Source organism: Atheta coriaria, unplaced genomic scaffold, assembly GCF_025399875.1.
Source record: "Atheta coriaria isolate IRGN ID8LTWV9N9 unplaced genomic scaffold, Caltech_Dcor_3.1 hic_scaffold_5_pilon, whole genome shotgun sequence".
NCBI classification, from domain to species: Eukaryota; Metazoa; Arthropoda; class Insecta; order Coleoptera; family Staphylinidae; genus Dalotia; species Dalotia coriaria.
The window spans coordinates 8569163-8590820 of NW_027045447.1; the positions used below are offsets into that span (position 1 = coordinate 8569163).

Consider the following 21658-nt stretch of genomic DNA (forward strand, 5'->3'; position numbering starts at 1 on the left):
ATTTCTATCCATTGGTTTAGTAATTAATTAAGTATCACAACTTGTACACGACTTAATTTAATTGAGCAATAATCTCACTTTTATTGCGCATGCTTTTTCACTTCGCTAATCTTTACACAAACAAATTTGAAAGTTTTTTTTTGATTTGCGCATGCGCAACGTACTTTACACAGATTTATCCAATCGTAGACATCTGAGTAGGTGGAGCAAATAGTTAAAACTGAAAATCGATAAACGCAGGTAAATAATAAGGACATAAAACTTGCAGTGAGTATAAATATTAAAAACACCCGAAACATAGCTGGATAATAATTCACCTTTTACGCCGATATTAAAGACGACGGCGACGAAGAAGACGTATTATTTTAACGATTGTGGGAGCGCGTTAACTCGCGCACGGCGTAATGCTTTATACCTTTTATTGAAAACGTAAAGGACATCGAGGCTCCGAATTAAGACCGACTCGCGTTTTATATCGACAATAAAACCGCACGGTTCGCCATTGTGGGCTTGTATCTTTATTATTTTAAACTCCGACGGATGGTCGCGACGCAGCATCTTAACACGGCGACATCAACGACAATGAACAAGGAAGAGCCTCAATGTCATCAGGCGATTTTTATACGTTTATATAGGAATCTATAAGGCGAGTGGGGTCGTAAAACGTGCACATTTAGACACAAATTAATTTCGTCTTAAACGAGAATTAAAGCAGTCGAGAGAAAAGATGACAAGTTCAAGTTATGTCTTAATTTTGTTGATTTTTTTTTATTTTTGCTTTTTCTAAAGTAATTCTCGCCTAATTTGTCCGGCGGACAGATTTATGTGCACTTTAACAACTTTTTGGTTTGTTTCTGGTTTTGAGGGGACGCTTTGGAAATACGCGGTTGTTGTCGCAGGGACGACACCGATGCGGACAACATTCCTGATTGCGATTGCCTTGTTTATGCGCGCCGTGTAAAATCCTTGTTGTGTCGACGTTATCGGCCTACAAGTATCGGTGCACCTCATAAATTCCCGGCTACCATCAATTTGGGAAGGCGCACCTTCTATTTTTTCTCACCAAAACCGAAAAAAATAACCTCAAAATAATTTAACCTCAATTTTTATCCACTAAAACTATTTTTACTAATTTTTTACGCAAAATAAAATACAAAATTAATTTTTTTGAAGAAAACTTGTGCATTGTGAGATTGTCGAGCGTCGGAGGACCAAAAAAAGAAGTCAGAGGTGCGCGGCCGATGCTACTCCGACCTGATTGAGACACTATGGTAATATATTACGACGATAAAGGACATAATCCCGCTTTACAGAAGACACGCTGTGTTCACACTCGTGTTACATTTACATAACCGGACTGTCGCGCTTGCGTCCGAACACACCAACACCGTACACACCACAGCAACAGAAAACTCGGGACGCTATCACCGGTAATTCAATTTTATTTTCGGCGAAATGATTTTGTGCGCGTATATTATGAATATGAAAGTTATTCGCTGTGGGATCAGTGATTTTATGAGTTCAAACCGTTTGATTTGAAGCTTTCGAATGCTTAATTTTATGACGATTTTTATAACGCCATATTTCCGCTACTGTTTATTGATGTGCGCTTAAAAATTGCATATAAAATCGACGCGTTGGCCTTAATTTGTTAATTTTTCGAAAGGCGTGCGACAAATTCGATTACGATGCTCATATTTCATTCGCGTCGTTGATAAAACACTTTGGGCCGACTTGTAACTGTTGTTTAACTGAGCATCGAGAAATTAATTTCGAGTCAAAATGAAATGTCACGTTACAAGAACCAAAAGCAATAAATGGAGATTAATTCCATTCCAGTCGAGGATATTTGATGATAAGAATTATGAAGCAACGAGTGTCGTAAAAAAATCGTACAAACTTTTATGTGTTATTTGTAAGTGTTTTGTAAGTGTGTCCATCATAGGGTTTATTGGATGGCGCTGCGTCACATACTAGATGATACAAAAAAAAATGAAAATAAAATAAAACACTTCAATCGAATGTCTGCGTCGATTGTAATAGACTGGAGATTTAGTGCGCAACATTTTTACAACGCTTTTATTATTTGGTTGTGGTCCATGAATAAAGTCGTTGGCTGGTGCTTTAATCGCTGGACTAATTTAATATGTCAATAAAAAAATTACGCTTTCGGGCGCGCCCAATGATGATAATGAAGAAGTTGTAAAAGGAAAGGATGTTGCTTACCTGCGCTCGTATAAATCGATGCGAGAACACATCAAATTGGAATATATAAGAAGAAAATGCAGTGAAAGACGAACGCACACAGCACACAAGTTTAACAAACGCATTTACTTCACATGCGTTTTTGTAGGTTAAGAATGAATCGTCGAGTAGAGCGGGCACAGTGGGTGCGACGCACGCGCAGTCGGTTGCATAGCGGATGAATTGCGAATTACTACGACGAAATGCAATGTCAAATGTCAGTTTTATTCTCTGCACAGAATTTTATCTACAAATAAGGTAAGTTTACGTTTTTTCTTGTTTAAATTATTATATTTAATCAAAATGAGTTTATGTTTTGTATTATTGTGTGGGAATATAACCTGAAAACATAAATTCAAGGAAATAAAGCAATCCAAGCAGTTTTCATATAAAAGTTTATTTTTCATTAATAATTCAATCGAGTAATTGATTTATATCCATGTAATTCACTCATGCATAGGCATAATTTCTCGCTCATTAAAAAGTCATATAAATCCAGAGTTTCTTTCCAGCCTTTTTGCCTTTCAATTCACTCTTGTTTTATAATTCAATCTGAGTTTGCTAACCTTTTAATACTTTGAAAGAATGTGCTGTTTTAAGCGATTGTTTGAACATCTGGATAAAGTTGAAGAAACATGCGTGCATGACGACAAGAACACGAAGTTTACCCATAAATTAATAATTTATTCATTTTTACAAAGTGTATAGTTGTTGAATGCTGAGTCTTCAAAGAGTTGAAAGAGTTCAAAATGTTCTCGATTGCTTCAAATTCATTTACACTAAAAGTTGCGCGTTTCCCAATGTTCAATGTTCATAAATATTTACAACCTTATCATTTAAACACTTACTTACGATTATTGCTAACTGAATTAACGTCCTGCTTTGGTTGATGAGTGTTTTTTGTTTAAATATTCACTTTTTTTTTAAATTCACTGATGATGCGCACACTTAACTGTCATTCACGATCGTGCATTGTGAGTTGCAGCGGTTGTTCCTTATCCTTACGCGGCGTATCCTTCGGTTCATCAACGACATCTACCGGTGATGAAGAACGCGATCGGTGTCGCACATCCTCACAGTCAGACTCATCGTTGACATTGATCTCCTCATCCGAATCGGTCATGTAACCGCCGAGGCGGCGGATGTCCGCTAGTGTATTATTGGGTCCGAATGCTTTGAAGGCGCTATTCTCGCCGCCCATCTGCAGCATGAGCGCGGACGGTGGGGGCGCGCCGGTGCGATGCGTGGTACGCGGCGAGCCAGGGGTGGAAGCCGCGTTGTAGTGCGGTGATGGCGTCAATCGGCCGGCGTACATCGCAGACGAGCCGCCCCCGCCCCCCGACGGCGACGCCCGCTTTAGTAGATTCATGCGCTGGTGGCGGCGCCATTTCGCACGCCTGTTGGAAAACCAAACCTGACGGTTAACCACTAATTAGTATAGTAATAAATTCACGCGTCAAAACAACATAACCAAACTTCAACGCTCAACTAAAATCTAATAATTTAACACATTAAATAAATACACACCTGTACTCTAGCTTCAGATAAAGACGTCTTCGATGCCAATCGTTCTCGGGTTGATACACAAGGATAATGAGATTTTTCAAACTCTTTTTCAAGTTCTTCAAGTTGATCAGGACTAAACGTTGTGCGATTCCGTCTGAATTTCGGTTGTTCAGAGCCATCTAGACTGGAATCATCTTTGTCTAAACCAGGAGGTGAGTTAAGCAATCTGTGGTCTTGATGTGGCGAAGCCGAAGACCCAGGAGATCCTGCCATCGCCGAGGAACTGCCACTACCAGGAGGTTGCAACCCCAGTGGACCATTGGGCCATAGAGGATTATGCCAGGGGAAAGCAGCCGCCGCTGCATACGGATGAGGGTGATACAGACCATAACCAGCTGCTCTTGCAAATTCAGCAGCGGCGCGTTCCGCCGCGCGATTTCTCAAAATTCGGTTAATACTGCTCACGGAAGGAGCGGTGGCGTTCGTACACACTCCTAGAATAAACAAACAAAGAACAAAACATAAGGTGTGGTCCAAAATTAAGCCATAGCAGACAAAATAACTTCATGTTATTGAATTGTAAGATCGTCAGATGAAATCTACACGTATAATCAGTTTGCTTCTGACGATAAATCACGCCTTGATTGAATAGATTTTTCTCAAGAGATGCGCGCGTACTTTATGCGGGTGTTTATAAAAATGTATTTAATTAAGTGCGTGCGCTCTCTACCCGCCGCATTGAGTGAATAAATCAACCTTCACTTCATATTGCTTCTTTTCCGCGCCGTCGTTGCGCATTTCTCGCTTTATTTCTTGCATTCTCTTGGCGTGCGCTCGCGGGCATCTCTGAAATCGAGAGCCCACCGTGCGTAATTACACGGTGACCGATGGATGATTAATAATTGTATATTCATCATGCGCAGGCCAACATTGATCATAATCACACTGGGCCGCGAGTCTTGAAACGAAACTGTTTTCATTCACAGTACGCGCACTCTGCACAAGGCACAGAAGAATACGAATAAGACCAGAGAAGAGTGGAAAAACGAGCGTTGAGTCGAGTTTTCTATGGTTGTCCCTTCTTCCGACGAAGTGCGCGTACGATTTGATTTATCTACACATTAATTCAATCGCCATTCAGGCAGCTCATTGGATGTGGCTGGGACAAGACGAGAACGAGATGTGAACGGCTTCGGTCGGATCAATGCGCTATCAATAACCGATTTGTTACGCGACGCGAGCTGAAAGGCCGAAAATTCCGAGCCACGAGCGCACGACGATTCGTTCCGATCGTTCTATGCTAATAAACCAAATTAAACTTATTAAAATACTTACAACATATTGGAATTATTATTGTACATCATCAATAACACGTTTAAATCAATTAATTTCGTGTTAAAACGTGATATTTTAAATATTTTTGAAGTTATGTTAAACGCTCACATACAGAATCATCCTCAGCGCCATCTACGATCGCCAATATTAACCTTTGATTGATGTACAACTGTCAACCATGTTTTAATCAATTATTTGTGGGTTGATCGTATAAAATTGAAGCTAATGTTTAAGTAAATAATGAAAAATTGTTCAAAATGTACCTCAAGGCATATTTTAAACATTTTTGATGTAATTTTAACCGCTTATCTTCGAAATCATAGCCCAGCGCCATCTACGGTCCTAAATACAACTACTAGAGTATTATGCGACTGTCAACTGTCATTTTTACCATTCAATAATGAGTTACAACTGCAAATTTAAACGGAAAAACAACGACTTTTAAACGTAAATACAACAAATTACACTTATTAAAATACTTAAAGCATATTAAAATTAATATTCTACGCCGCCAATATCACATTTAAATCAATTACTCCTCCGATAATCGCCCAACAATGAAGCTAATGCATGTATAAGATTTATACCATCCGCAAACACGATGTTTCATGTCCACTGTGTAAATACGCGCCCAACTTGTAGAGTTTCAGTGTGGAAAAGTCGATAATTGAATCGAATGAATAAAAACCCATCGTCGGAGTGTTCGCCGCTCTCGGGAGTGTGTCTAATCGTGCTAATAGAATTACGTGCATGTCGCATTCGCTCGTATTCGCTGCGTCTTTGCGCGGCCGGTTCACACCTTATAAGAGAGCGCTGACGATGACGTCCCGCTGCTTGCGGAGCTACCCGTTTCGGGGCGCTGCGGTCGGCGCGATCTCGCACGCTCGGCGGGGCGCGCCCGATTAAAAACCGTTTCTTGTGCGGGTAACAAGACGACACGCCGCGTTAATGTCCCATCGCATTGCGGACAACATCCGCAAATAATAATTTACACCAGTCGAAGAAAATATATATAAGTATCTAGGTATTTTTTGTATAAATTCATAGAAAATATAGGAAAATCTTACCTTCGGATATTAATCGCTCGCGGATTTCCCAGGCAAAAATCGTTGGGTTTTCTCTTTTGTACTGTTCGATTTTTGACACCACGGCAGGGGTGGCTACTTTCGGTTTACTGCCGCCGATTAATCCAGGTGGTCGTAGAGTTCCTATAAAAAATAAAAAATAATTTAATAAAATTTTTATTTAGAAAAAGAAAATGAAACCTTTTTGAAAATAAAAAAAAAAGTTTTTTGTTCGTGTTAATGTAGTTGTGCTCTTGAGGAAGTTTAGATCGCATGTCGTGATGGCGTGCGTGCGTTAATTTTTGTTCATGCGCGCGTATTGTTGTTGTTCCGTTGAGAAAATCTACAAAGCCGGCGAAGAACCACTTCTGCACGCTGTGGTTCTCTCCGCGAAGCTATCGAATTTTCAGTTACACCTTTCAGTCGCACCTTGTCCTCTCTTTATCTGGCTTATAACACGCATGTCAAGTGCGTGTTTAAACTAGAAACACGATGAAAAACATGCGGAAAAAATGCTCAAAGCGTAACATGACACTTTCGCTATTTTTTTCCACTGTGTGGTGTAGAAACTCTTCTTTTTTAGAAACTCAGTAACATTGCACATAATTGACTTTCTTTAGGACTTGATTGAGGCTGTAAAGTGACAAACAATTCGTCGATATCTTTATTAGTTTTATAGTTTGAGAGCAACTTGCTCTCGCCAAGTGGTTTTAGTGGTCGTGTTGGGATGTTCGTTTAACGCGTTTTTTAACACCGCGCAGCATCCTAATTGACGTTTGATAATGAACACGTTTAATGTCTGAGCCTGCGCCTCGCAAAGGAAGTCGTAAATATAAAAAGCTCTTAATGTGTCTGCGCTTATCAAAGATTTGATTCTTTAGACGTTTTATTGCGCGCACGGAAAATGTTAAAAGTCTCAATCAAACCCCTATAAAAGCAGCAAATTCAACTAAATATTGGTACAACGGGATATTTTTTATTCAGGGCGGTAAAGAGAGAATTACTGTTGGTGCTATGAGAGTTAAAATATACAAAAACACGATTTTTACGATAATGTCTAAACTTTTGTTGTGAATACTTAAGTAATCATCCATTAATACTTAATGCCTGACATTTAAATTGTTAAAAATGTGCTTAAATGAATGTTTTAAATATTTTTTTAGGTTCTGTGGAACGTTTATGTTAAAAATCATTTCCTGGCGTCGCAGAAGGTGAAAAATGTTTATATTGCAGTAAAATACAGTTTTTGCACTGATAGAGGGCGCTACTGCACTAAATACCTGAAAGTTAACTGATTAATCAACTTAAATTGCCGCTTGCATTAATCAACGATCGTAAATAATTTATTTTAATTTTATTTATTTTAATATATTTCGCCATCAATATGCCGCGTGTGCCTCTGGACACATAACTGGCAGTAGTTTTATATATTTTTGAGGTTATGTTCAACATTAGTGGTCAAAATCATTCTCTAGCGCCATCTATGACGGCAAATACAAATATTATATTTTTTTAAGGCTAAAAACGTGTTTGCTGTCATTTTAAACACACAGTATGATCAGTAATGTATAAAATAAGCAACCTTAGGGTCGGTAATAAGTTATATATGCGTATTTTAATGAAAAAACACATTTACACTCCAATAAATTAAATTTAAGCTAAATTTTTACTAAAAAACCTACCAGTTTAATACGTAAAATATGATTTTCATGTCCACTGGTAGTGTCCCATGTCGTGACGCGACACCGCACGAATTTACTTGCCCCGACATAATTTCGACCGTTCTGGGCAGTTCCGAGCGACTTTTTACACGTAATTTCTTTCCTTTCGGTGCGTTTTCATTCATTCATCGCGCCCGAGTCAATTTTCTACATTATGCTCACATGCAACATAAATATGTTTCAATGATACGCTTGATTGTCCATTTAGATGAATGCCTTTCAGTGTTTCAGGGGTTCGCGTGTGACCGCGGCGCGCACGAGAGTTGCATGTCGCGACTCGGAGGCAAGCAAGCAGTCCCGAAGTGAACCACCGAGGAAAAGTCAGAAAGAATCGCTCGGGGCGTTTAAGCTACTTGGAAACCGGAGGAGAACGCCGATAATTAACCGTTTCGTAATCCTTTAGGAGCGGTGCGTTCGTGCGTTCGTTACCTGCGGGACATTTTCGATCTGTAAGTACAACCAGAAGAAGAAGAAACGAAAAAAAACGTTTATAGGTTATTACAGATATTATTATGAATAATTCTTGAGAAAACCGTCATATTTTTATGCTTAAACTAACGAAAATCGATTTTTATGACTTTAAATAGCTAACATTTGAGGTTATGTTGAAATATTCAATGATTTTATAAGTTAAAAAGATGAATGCAATTGCTTATTTGTCTTTTTATTGTTAGGTTGCTACATCTGCGTAATATCATCCTGTCAAAACTAAACGAGTCCTTCCCCTTTCATTTGTCCGTCAATTGCACTCGATCTGACGTTTTGATGTCGTGCCTTCCGCGCTGGCGCATATTTATGAGCGACGCGGGGCGAATTTCACGTTACGCTAGGTTATGTATCGGTTGAAGACAAAATTATAATTCGCAACGCGAGCCACAAGCGCAGTAGCTCCGCATCGCTCATTATACCGTTTTCCGCCGCGAGTCGCACAGCAAGGTTAGAAGCATGTTGGCATGTTGGCAAACGGCGAGCGAACATGCGATAGGCGCGCACAAAATGGCCGCCGACGACGACGGCGGGAGGCGAGAGCGCGCACGCCGCATTCAATAAAATCTAATAACTAGCATTATCGTATCGCGTTTATGTGATGCGGATTATTTATTTAGGCCCCAGCGCCGACAGTTTCACCGCGGCCATGGTTAATTATCGCCGGCCGCTCGTAAATTATCCACGCCGCGCACTCGCGAATCTAATTAGATTAGCGCTCGAAATTAGTATTTCATGTTTAGCCAGAATATCGATTCGATAATTTCATCGATTACATAGAAACGCGAACCTAACCTAGAAGCATCTAAACTCGTGTATGGAATATGCAGCGTTACCAGTCACGAGGAAAAGTTTACGATATATCTAGTTGATAGTTTGATGATGTATGGAATGAAGAAGAATAAAGTTATAATTACACGTCGGGAGTCGAGTTACAACTGCGAGCAGCGAGCACTAATTTATACTTGGCGGCAAATTTCAACAATGTGTGTTTTCTATTGTAAATTGTAAAGTTTGTTCGGAGTTTCCAGTTCGGCCATCGCGCCATCGACAACCCGATAATTATGTTATGTTTTACGACGAGTCGGAGGCGAACTCGACTCGCCAAACCGATTCACAATTAATTTATGTACTTTTCTTGTTTAGATAACTATGCTATACCTGAAGGTGGGTATAATTTAGTCGGAGAGTTTTGTTTTAAATTTTCTCAACTTGCTTCAACTATTCATTTCCATATTAGTTGAATGCTACATGCCATTATTATGCGATAAATAATTAATTTTATGAGCACGCGTGCATTTTTCGCATACTTCCTGCTTATTTCTTCTTAATTCGCACAATAAATGTCGTATTTATGTCTTCATATGTTAATAAATGCTATAAATTCGCAGAACTGCTCCATAAAACGATAATCTGACGAACTAGAAGACATACCAGCATGAAAATAAATATTTTTGACCAGCTGCGTGTAAAATTTAGTTTTTTAGTGTTTCTGTGCAAATGGTTAGTGTTAGAGTGCGGGTGGTTGCCGTAATTTGTCCCTCTGGTGGCCAGTAAAAGTACTAGTTGTATTTTGCGCTGATAGAGGGCGCTACACCTCTAAATACCTGGTACTTTGCTAACTTTATTGATAAACATAATCAATTTAACGTAAAACTAAATATTTTTAGTCCTTTATTAGTAAAATTAACTTTTGCAGTCATTTGTGTACGTGTGGTTGTCGTAATTTAACCCTCTGGTGGTAAATACAAGTACTAATTTCATTTTGCACTGATAGATGGCGCTAAAAGTTAAAATACTTGAAACTTGGTAAAATTTATTGACAAACATAATCGATTAATTTAACGCCGCCTGCGTTAATCCAGCGCTCGTAAAATTCTATTTATTTTAATATTTTCCCGCGTCCAATCTGGCGCGTTCGCGTTCGCACACATAATTGCCAACAGCAATTACACTCGCAATGAATATAATGAATAATAACAAGCGCGAGCGTAATAAGCGTAAATGCAAATAAATGTTTACTTTGCTCACTTTGCGCTATTTGCATCCATTCATTGGCGAATAAATAAACGCCGGCTATTAATGAGCGCTGGAGATATAAGTATTTACAATTTACACGTTACAATTTGCTATCTTGATGTTTGCACATTTGTTATTTGTGGGCTGCATTCAAATGAGCTGCTGGTGATTTAAATTGGGAGTTGACTTTGCTAAGCGATCGCAATTATAATAAATATTAACCAAGTATACCAATACATAAATAGGTAAAAAGAAGTGGTGCCATCTATAATTCGCTTGAGTAAAAAACTATCTAGTTGTAAGTAATTATACGCCATTTTGTTATTTCATCAATTTTTATTTTTTAGACGGATAATATTGCAAATCACATGCATAACAAATCATGCCCGACGGATTACGTGCTAATTAAGTGTAAGCTATTGCTATAAATATTTGCATCGGCGGAGAAATCAATTAAAGTCAATTCAATATATTATTAAAATCTCGTGCAAAAATTTGTTGGACTTGTCCTTGGAGAGTGTAGGCTGCTCGGGCATGCAACAACAATTATTGTTATCGCAATGCAAATATTTATTCGTGTATTTGTTCGTGGTTAAAATGCAGACACGATATTTTAATTGTGACGATAATACTTTAGAAAACATGCAAAAATTACACACAGAAAACAAAATTGCATATTTCGAATGTAAACATTTGGAAATTAATAAATTACTCGCAAACTATTAGCGATAACATGATAATTCTTGCAGAAATGTATAGGGAATTAAATTCATCAGAGCAAGGAATTAAAATAATGCTGATTAAATTATTATATCGAAAGTTATTCCAAATGCGACCAAATTTTTTGTTAAAATGACAAAATTTACTCAAATTGGTTATATATAAATGGTGATTTTAAAGTGTTATCAATAAAATTTTAGCATTTTTAAGTGCGGAATTAGATAATGCATAAATATTTGCTTAAATATCTGACTTTAATTCATTTGTTTTGGAATTTTAACTTTAATAAATGCAAATGCAAGTTTTTTGTATGTTTGTGTCGCTTTCAAACAAAAACCACTAAACCAATTTTGATAAATTTTAGTATCAAGATACTCTTGACTAAGGAGAAGCCAATAGGCTACTTTTTAACGCAAAAATATAACTTAAAAGGTAAATAATAAGGGTTGAAAGTTATTATAAAGTTATAGTTATATAATTCAAGGTGGCGTTGAAGTGCCACCACTTGCTCAGCAAGCATAAGCTAGTTATTAATAAATGACAAAATATTTTAACAATTTTTAATTCGGGGTTAAAATATTTCAGTAGCGTGCGAGTAAAATTCCTCGAATACATTTTATCACTAAAAACTGTTTTTCATGCACTTTTAACACGAACAACACCCATTTCCTCAACTCACACCGTTTATATTTTATATATCATATATTCTATATTCGCAGTTTGATTGTTGTCTCTTTTTTGTCGATTCGTGCTCGTCGTGGTGTTTCGACTTTATTTTTATTTATTTTTTTCCGTTGTGTCTGAAGCTCGAGCAAAAACGCAAACATTTCATTCGCGTACGGGCGAATAATTGTGCAATAATTGTGGCTTTTTATATTGCGCTCGTTATTATTTCGCGCAGAAGTGCATGCACGAAACGCGGCGCGCCGGAATCCGCGCACATCACATGTAAGGATAATTGGCGCAATCTTTCCATGGAAATGCTGTTTAATAGCGATTACATGTGCCGGCACCACTTTTATGGAAAAAAATCGACAAGCACACATATAAATGTATAATAACAATAATAATCGCCTTTGTTGCCTGCCAATGCAAACTTCCAGTTAAATTATTAAACAAATTAAATTAATCCTCACGCAAAAAATAAAAAAATAAATTTTTAATAAAATTAAAAAAACAAATAAAATTTTCTTGTAAAAATAAACGTCAAAATGTTTGTTTCACGATTTGAAGTGTTTTGTTACCTAATAAAACGCAGTCGTGTAGTTGAAGACGTGTTTGCAGATTTTTCGCGAAAATAAATTGAACGTATTGTAAACGGTCTTGTGTGATATCCTGACATGTGTGGCTTGTGCCTCGCGCGCATTGTGCGCACCGTATCGACGTTATTATGCATATAATTATGCATTTTGAAGCTGCGCGCATGGCGTGCTCGCCACAAATTGGGATGCTCGCGCCGTTTATCGATAGCGTAACGAGTCGCTTGTGCAACTCGCGCACAATGTCGTAATTGATGTGCGCGCTGCGAGTGCCTCGCAACGCAAGCGTTTCGCCAAACAACCGAAATGCAAACTACAAACGCGAAAAAGGATAACAATGCCTTTCAATACGAATTCAATATACCGAGCGGTACAATGGAACAATTTAATTTTTAAATTTGTATAATATACCTCAATACATACTGTTGTATTTTATTTTAATTTGAATTTTTTCGGTGATGCCGAATACATTTTTCGCATATTTGCGAGCAAATGACAAATTATCAAGCGTGTCAGGGTGTCAGGCACGTTTATTTTTGTTTTATCGCTCAAATTCGCGGCGTTTCTTAGTCTTCTGCGTGGTCTTTTGTTTGCCGGCTTCATTTTTCAGCGCAGCGACAATTAATTACAGTAATGACGCGTTGTGTGTGCCGCCTTGCTTGTTGGTGTGCGTGTTTGTGGTTGGGGAATGGCCACCGACGCGTCGTCATGGCCGACAAAAGTGCATGTCACCAAACTAGACTACAGAAAATAAAAGAAATAATTTTCATTAAAAAAAAAACCGTTTTTTATTTTTATTTCGCAGAAATTTTACTTTTTTGGTCAAAAATTTGTTTTACACACAAATTAATATTTTCATTGAAATTTTGCGCTTGAAATTGTAAATTTTTATTTTCCGCCTTAAGACGGTATTAAATAATAGTAAACAAATAGGAAGAAAAAAAATATTAATGTAAAGTTTGCAAATGTTGCGGATCGTGCACACTGCGCACATGTAATTAACCGGAATATGTGTTATTAGTCAAAACGGACATGCATTAGTCGTGCACCCGCACAGCGATGCCAATTTTGCATAATATGATGTTATTTATAGTCATTTTACAATAATCCAAATAAATTCATATACAGCGCCTTTCAACAAACACTTTAAACAATAAAAATCACTCATTTTCTCCCCAAACAAACTTCAACCCACAGCGCCCTCTCAATCAGCTTAAAAACTAACATAACCCCTTAAAAAATTACAGATTACTAATTTACCTACAAGATGTCATGATGTGTTGTATGATATTTTAAACATTTGGTATACGTATTTATAACTGATTTCGGTATGATGGCTGCGATTTGGAATATGAAATCGTCATGGTTTGGTTGCCCTCGAACAAACGACGGAACTTGGTTGCCTCGCGTTGTTCTTGGGCGCTGACAAACGAAACGCCGGACCGTTTAATTTAATCCATCGTAGGCTACCACTCTCGCGCGCGCTCTATCATTACGCGCAATAATTTACTCCGACTCATTCGCATTTACATTCACATACTGATATGCTGCATTCGTACTCCTCTTCGAATTTGAATCTTTTCGACGACCCAAAACGGCCACGATTCGTTTCATCGCCGCTTAATTTCATTATCTTATCACCGGCTTCGATCTGAATCGTCCGCCGCACTCCAGATGCGCGCAACTGAAGAATTTTTCCTTCTACTGTTTCTACAACTCACCGAACTGATTTCCTCGAGGTGCCTGGAGGTGATTGCACCAAAATCGGCGTTAATAAATTTCGTTTTTATTTCGGATGCGCGCGACGCTCGGCTTGTAATTATCGATTTGTAGCGAGAGATGGGTATCGATGGATGGGCCGCGAGGGATAAAAATTCGGCGAGAAAACAGATGTTGAATTAATTTAATTTTCAACAGGGCATAGTGTCGATGATATTTATGAGCTGCGCGATGGAGTGTTTTATGCTCACGGCAGAATAAAAAGGTTCAAAGTTTTTGTATTGCAGTTTTAAGCAGATTATTATCGGAAAAGGTCACAAGTCTTTGTCGCGCGATAAATAGGTCATTAATTAATTAATTACCTACGCTTTATTGGCTTCGTCACGCCTCAGGGAAAGAATTTTCTAAAGCGTTCGGTGCTTTTACTGGAAGTCAAATATGTAAATATTTTTCAGGAAGCGAAAAAATCAAAGAAAAATTAAAGTTTAGCAAAAATTTCATTAAAAATTAAATATCTTCGGAAATATTAAACCTACAGCAATAAAAAATATACTATAGTAAAGAAAACTTAATTCTCTAAATTATAATCAAAATAAATTTAAAAAACTTGAAATATTTTGGCGTACACAGAGAAAAATACGATTTTTTTTAATTTCTCCAAAACCAGGTTTAAAAATGAAAAATTTACGATGAAAGTTTGATTTTTTATACACTGTATAGGAGTATAGCTCATGTCATGGTTTATTAAAGTTGTGCGTCGAATTGCAGGTCTCACAATCCGCGCCACGATATATCAAAGCGCAAACGCTAATAATTCTCAACGCGCGCGCGATTATGCTAAGAACGCGGGTTCGAATCGCCATAAATTTCGACTTAATTGTTGGCGAAATCCGAAATCCACTCGGAATTTATTCCCCTGCGCTGATGCTTATTTATATGAGGTCTTAAAGTTTGACCTGTGAACATAGCGCCCAGCACGCAGCGCAAAAAAATGCAAAAACTTATGAACCAACATCTGGTTGTGTATACGTGTATAATGTGTTGTGAATGTTGGCATATGAAACATTCGAAACCTTGTAATCATTAACCCTTTGCTCCGCGCAGAGTGTAATTAGTTGTAATGCTTACCTAGCAATTTGGTGACGGCCCCCTGCTGGGTGAGCATATGCTGCGCGAGGTCGTAGTGGCGCAGCCCGAAGCGGGAGAGCTCGAGCAGCCGCTGTTGTGAGACCAGCGACGCAAGAGGGTGGCCGGGGGTGTTCGCCTGGCTGTAGAACTCGCGCAGCGCCGCCGGCGGAATCGCCCCCGACGGACCGCCGCCACTAGCCGCACCCGACGTCGGACCGGGCACCGAAGGCGATGTTGCCACTGCAAACATTTCACATGGTTTCAATATACAACACTGTCAAATATTAACATAACCTCATTCAATTCACACTGTTTCGGTGTTTTTGTTTTGTTTTTCGTTTTTTTTTTCACTGGGACGCAGTAAATTTATGTATTTTCAGGTAGCTCTTATCCTTCGGCCCGCAGGGGGTTTCTTCGGCATCACCGCAACCGCAAAGCGACAGCGCGCAGCGCGTTTCGGTCACGCCGGACAATTGAAAACGAATTACATCCACATTCGGTGTAATTGTGGCGAGGACACAAAAGACACCTGCGCGCGCGATGATAATTGAAAGAGTCACACAGCGATTCACAATGTCACCAGTTATATGATCCGAAACCACTCAAAAATTCTCTTCAACGGAAAAAATTCTATATGAAATTTTAATTACTGACAATTTGTCCAAATCCAAATCTGGATGATAAAATTTCAACAAAAAAAATCATACGCAGAAGAAAATCAAGTTGCCAAATTTGGCAAACGACTTATTCTCTTGGATGCGCGGATATTTATACAGGTAATCAATGAGACGAGCCGCAAAAAAGAAATGAAGCAATTAAAAAGTAATTAGTGCCGATTACGGTGCGCCTCTCACTGATTGTAGCGATCACGATCGGTTGTTATGGACGAAAAAAATAATGAACTCTTCAAGCGGAAGATATAAAAATAAAACGAAGAGAAACTACGCACGTGATTTGACTTGTAGTTTGAGAACTTTACCAATTCGGTGTTTTGTACGCGGTATGTTCGGTATGTAGGTGAGATTCGTCGACATCTGCTGCGTTTAAACGCAATTATTGTTCAAATTTAAAAACGATTGTTAAATTTTACGGCCGTCGATAAGATGTTTTGACAAATAAGACATGCTTTTATTGCGCGTGCGCGCTGATATTTACAACTTCCGCTTGTTAACGGCGCAAAAACTGGCGAATTCAATTCGAGCTTTCAAAGAGGCAATAAACAAACAATAAAAGTTGCCAATCGACAGAAAAATTTAAATTGAATTAAATTAATGAGGTTATGATGAGGCGCAGATACAAGCTACCACCCTAGGATATTTCAAGAGCAGACAGGCGCGTATTATGCAACCCAAAGTGCAAAAAATAGTTTTTTTAAGAAAATAGAATATTTTTAATAATTTACGGTTGCTAAGTTCACAATAAGGAAAAAATATAAAGAAAATAATCTAAATTTATAGATATTTCATGTTTTTATCGTTTTTTCGACCAATTTTAAGCGTTTTTAGAGGTTATGTCGCGGCTTTTGACATTTTCAGCTGTTAGCGACAGTCACAATATTTCATAAAAAAATTAAATATTTATGTTAAAATTACGTTTTTTTACATAAAAATTTGGAAAAACATAACTTTTTACCTGTTTTAAGGTGAAAAATAATTAATATTGATTTATTAATTTAATTACTGTGAAATAAACCAAATGCCAACCCTGTAAACCTAACCAGCTAAGCAAGCCATTAACAACTTATAAAATATGACACTGCGAATGTTGTCACGTGTCGGAGCCGTCTTTTCTTGGTAATAATTGATAATTGTAACGTTGCGAGTAACGTTAGAAGCATCCCGGTGTAGATGCGGGATAATTAATTAACGAGTCATTAGTCGGCCACATCATTACCATATGCCATATTTGCGTCGCCTTCGAAGAGGGCACGAAGCAAACAACAACTTCACTGAAAGCAGGAAGAATGATCGCGTCGTGTGTGCGCAAAAAAAAACTAATTGATATCATCGCATAATACGGGTAATTAAAAGAAGTCGGGGACGAGTGGTCGGATGCAATATTGATATACTAGCGGGGTGCGAGAGCGTAACAGCCACATCTGATGTAATTGTGGTTCTAAGGAGTTCTTTGAAACGGCAAAGGCAAGGAGTCGCCGGGCGTCGTTGGTCGTTAGACGCGCGAGACATGTAATTCCGGCCCGGACTAATTCCAGCTATTTGATAAACGCTACAAACGACGCGCTGTTTTATTACTCGCACCTTTGCTGACTTGGATGACTTCATAACACTTCGTCAAACAACCTGCGATGTATTCCTGGTAAGCTGTTTATGTGTTTCAAGAATATCTTTAACTACGCGCTCTACTTTACCGACATTAATTGAAAATCACTTTAAATTGATCAAAATTGTATATTTATGGAAGAAAATTGATACCAGGTGTGTTAAATGACCATGGGCAAATTGGGTAGCAGCCAATTTTCGGGTAATACGATATTATTCAATTAGCAACACCGCTGCCTACCCATCAATCGATCATTGTGCATCAGACTGTTAATAATTAACTTGTTTTTTTTTGTTTTGTGTTTATTAAGTCATAAAGTTACTAAGCGACAACATAATGTGATTTTATTTATAGTGATTCACAAAATTCACTTGAAAACAAGTATTTGATTGACCTACAACTGAGTAACCTGCAAGAAGTGACTTTACTTAAGTCCCAAGTGTAAAATTTATGACCCATCATCAAATGGTTTATGGCTCTAATTAGTAAACAATGATTCGGCTAAGTAGTACTTACTAAACACTCAAAAATCTTATCAGATAAAAAACTAAATAAATTTAAAATTTTCAAAATAATTTTTTTTTAATTTTTTAAAATTTGCACCTGTTTTCTGTTTATAAAAGAAAAAAATCACCGCAGCTGTGTCAAAAACAAATCGTAACCAAATCGGTGAGCGCGACATTAATAAGCGATTAATAAACTCAGCAGCGAGTGCGCTAACGACTTAAGTCTCTCTTCTTTCGACAGATCTTCGCCTGTTATGTACTTCTCTTATTATAATTTTATTGATTCTTTATGTGACGTTTAAACGCAATTGCAACTGCTCACATCTGCTCGCTTTATGGCGTTCACGCACTTTTTTCAGGGTCACACTCAACAGAAACAAATAATTAGCTTATCCAGCAACCATCTTGCTTGGGCGAATAATTAATCGGCATGTTTTCGTTTTGATTGTTTCATGATTTTGCATAAAAAAAAACCTCTGCGTGCGTAATTATTATATTTTTATTCGTCGCGAAGGATGCAAATATGGCGGGTGGCACAACTGCGCATTAAGTCGACTTTGCGTGCACGGATTCAAAAAATTTCGACTCAGAATGAATTGAATATGATTTTGACCGTGTGTGAACAGATGTTATTTAAAGTCTTATTGGACTTTGATCTATGTATTATTATAATGTATGTGTAGAGAGTTGTAGAGTAAAACTTGAATGAAGTTTTGTTTACCGACGGAAAGCATTCAGAATGTTTTGAGTTAACTTAGAATTGGTTTATACATCAAATAATAATGAATATATTCTTTGAATTGCTTAAAAAATGTTTTTGTGTGATTTTGATTTTTTTTTAAATTTTTCTTACCAGTTGGTGAAAGAGGTAATGTTGAAGGTAGGACATTCGGCGCGGTGGCCGATAAGCCGCCGACGGAAGGATCCATCTTCCAATTGACGATACCGGAGCGTGCGGCGGCCGGCGCCGCTGGCAGCGGGCAGCAACCAGAGAGGCCGGCGATGCTCGTGAAGTCGTTTCCGGGCGTCGTCAGCAGGCCGTTGGGCGCGCCGCTCGATATCAGCATTGTGCAGTTTCGCGCTCACCACACCAGCAATTAAACATTTGCCTCGAAAGTATTAACACAAAACTTCCCAGTCCAATATCAATAAATTAAATGTACACCAACAGAAAAAAATCCTCCGATGAAACTTGTTCAAGTTAAATTCAAGTTAAACTTGTGATTGACTTATAAATGAGGATACGTTGTTCCTCTCGCGGTGGATGTGTATAATCGGTGCGCGCCGTGTGTCTCGATTGAAGCCCATCAGCGGCGAGCACAACACTGAATGACTGCCCAGCGCTGAGCAGTAGCTACCTGTCAGGTGAGCGCCGGGCGAGCTACCTCCGGTTGGCTACCTGCTCGCGCGGCGCGCACCTCTGCCCATTCCGATTTGCCAGGCGCGAGAGTAATACCTGTATGAGTGTCTATCGTGTGTGACGCAGACGGCGGGAGTCGAGAGGCGCGCTCCTACTCGGCATTAAGATTTTTTTCCGCCGGGATTGATTGCCGCCGCCTCTCTGCGTGCGTAGGCTGTGCTTCTACTTCAAGCATCATCATCACACCTCACTTCTTAAGCACCAGCAAAGCAAAAACTTAAAGAAAGAAGCAAATCTCGGTTATTGAATCTTCTTTCTGTTTTTAAACGATGGGAAACAAACCAATCAACACAATTAACAAAATTTAATTAAAATTTTTATTTTTGGATAAAAATACCGGTAATATTTAATTTAATTATTTATTAATTGGTTAATTAACTTTTTTATGCCTTAAATCAAAAACTTTTAATTTCCATACATTTAATTAATAAATAATTAACTAATTATAAATTTTTTTAGTAATTTTTGATAAAATTTTTTTATTTTACAAGTTAGAAAATGTTTTGTTTGTGTTGGTGTTGGAAATTGGTATCAAAAGGTAACTCAGGTAGGCATCGTCGGTTTGGCGGTTGGTGGAAAGCGCGGTGTGCGCAGCGCGGCGCGCCAATGGCGAAGGTAATGCGCGGCCAATCGATTCTCGGCGAGGTGGAGCCAGCCCCGCAACACCTTGTCTCCCACCTGCCTGCAGGCGCACAGGTAAACGAACGTGAGCTCGCCTCGGCGCGAGCAGGCGAGGAATTACCGGCAGCAGGAGGGCAGAGCCGCAGCACTACCTACGGCTGCCGACAGGGTTTATCAGATGATCTTGCAGCGCTTTAGTTGATGGAAAATAAACAAATACACCGGTGGAAGCCGGCGGCTATCAGAGCCGTTGAGAAATGGGAGCTGGAGTGGAATAAAATCAGTGGAGAGATAGTTTTTTGTATTTGTTTTGATACAGAGGAGACATATGTCCAGAACAACGGTCCAAAGAGTTATATATTGAATTTTATTTGATTTATTGAAGGAATTTTGTTGGGTTTTGAGTTAGGAATATATTTGAATCACCAATCATAATATTTTCTACCAAAATAAACTTTTTATGTTTGTGGTATTTTGATATAGGTATATGTCCAGAGCAACGGTCCAAACATGAATAAACTGATTTTGGTTAAAATATTGATGGTTTTTAGAAGATATTCATCTAATACATCATTACTCAAACATATTAACAATTTTCCATATTTTTGCAATTCATAAACTTTTGTTTTCCATAAGTCCAAAACAACGGTCTAAAAAATACAAACAATTTTTATTGAATAATGAATCAAGAATCTAACGCCAATGCCCGTTATGCAGCTTGATGAAACAGAATGAGTTCAAAAATTTCAATACGCTATCTGCCTATCATTAAATATAGCTATAGTTATCGAAGTTATCGAAACTATCAAAGTTACCCAACAGAACAAACGCAACATGATGTCATTAAATATTCGGCGAAACCGTCCGCCCAACCTATAATCATCCTCGCTGGCATTTCGTGTCTTCGTGTGTGTGTATGTTATCCCATTGGCGTCCTCATCTATTAGTTATTAGTTATTACTTATCGTTTACGTATCGATGCGTTATCGATGGCTACCTACTCGAGCGCGCAGCGGCGCAAAACCAACTACAATTACACCCGGCAACGTATTCACAATTCATCTCGGCGGCGCTCGAACTTTTCCACTTGCCGCGTTGTTTGCTCGTCGGAACTCGAAGGAATAGTAGGATAATAGTAGGTTTCCGTTCGCGCGACGTGCTGGTACACTTGCGCCGGTTACCATGTAATTTATTCAAATCCTGCGCCAGGCGATATATTTTATAACCTGCTTACGTGGTCGCGAGTTTCGGTCGCATTAATAATCATACAAGCATTGAGGGAGGCACGATACTCAATACTAAATACACAAAAATCTAAAGTTATGTAAAATGTCAAATTACCTAACCTCAATTGACATAACCTCACATTTTCAATCTCTATGTGTATTTTTACTCCGTCAAGTTCTATTGACGCGTGTTAGTGTGAATAATATGTAATTATCATTCGTATTGCGAACGCATTTATCTATTTAACGTCAACATGTGCAGTTATTTGCACAATTTGCACCCAAACTAGTAACTATTTGCATTACAAACATCGCATTAACAGGCCAGGCATTGTAGGTTATGTCCGCGCAATTTCCAAACGCAGCATGTTAATTTTTTTGTTTTGCGCCTCGTGTGGTAAGAC

At 38.4% G+C, this 21658-nt stretch overlaps 1 protein-coding gene across 3 annotated transcripts; it reads right to left on the minus strand.

Annotated features, from left to right (window-relative positions):
* Window positions 1-2625: 2625 nt before the first annotated feature.
* LOC135792606 (paired box protein Pax-6-like) lies at window positions 2626-19312 on the minus strand. 3 transcript variants are annotated; one of them, XM_065303263.1, is made up of 5 exons: window positions 18841-19312; window positions 15202-15441; window positions 6153-6293; window positions 3772-4244; window positions 2626-3658 (listed from the first exon to the last, which is right to left on the minus strand). In XM_065303263.1, exons 1-5 carry the CDS (start codon window positions 19052-19054, stop codon window positions 3200-3202), a joined length of 1527 nt encoding a protein of 508 aa, XP_065159335.1. In that variant the 5' UTR covers window positions 19055-19312; the 3' UTR covers window positions 2626-3199. The 3 variants fall into 3 exon arrangements, with proteins under 3 accessions (XP_065159335.1, XP_065159336.1, XP_065159337.1); XM_065303265.1 differs by having other exon boundaries at window positions 3285-3641; XM_065303264.1 differs by lacking the exon at window positions 15202-15441.
* Between the last annotated feature and the right edge of the window lie 2346 nt (window positions 19313-21658).

Bases quoted from the DNA above. Each gene is read 5' to 3' on its own strand.
- LOC135792606 (XM_065303263.1), bottom strand. From the start codon at position 19,054: ATGCTGATATCGAGCGGCGCGCCCAACGGCCTGCTGACGACGCCCGGA. The intron at 6,294-15,201 runs GTAAGCATTACA...TATTTTTTATAG, and splicing joins GGCCGTCACCAAATTGCTAG to GAACTCTACGACCACCTGGA. The intron at 3,659-3,771 runs GTGTGTATTTAT...GTTAACCGTCAG, and splicing joins TATCTGAAGCTAGAGTACAG to GTTTGGTTTTCCAACAGGCG.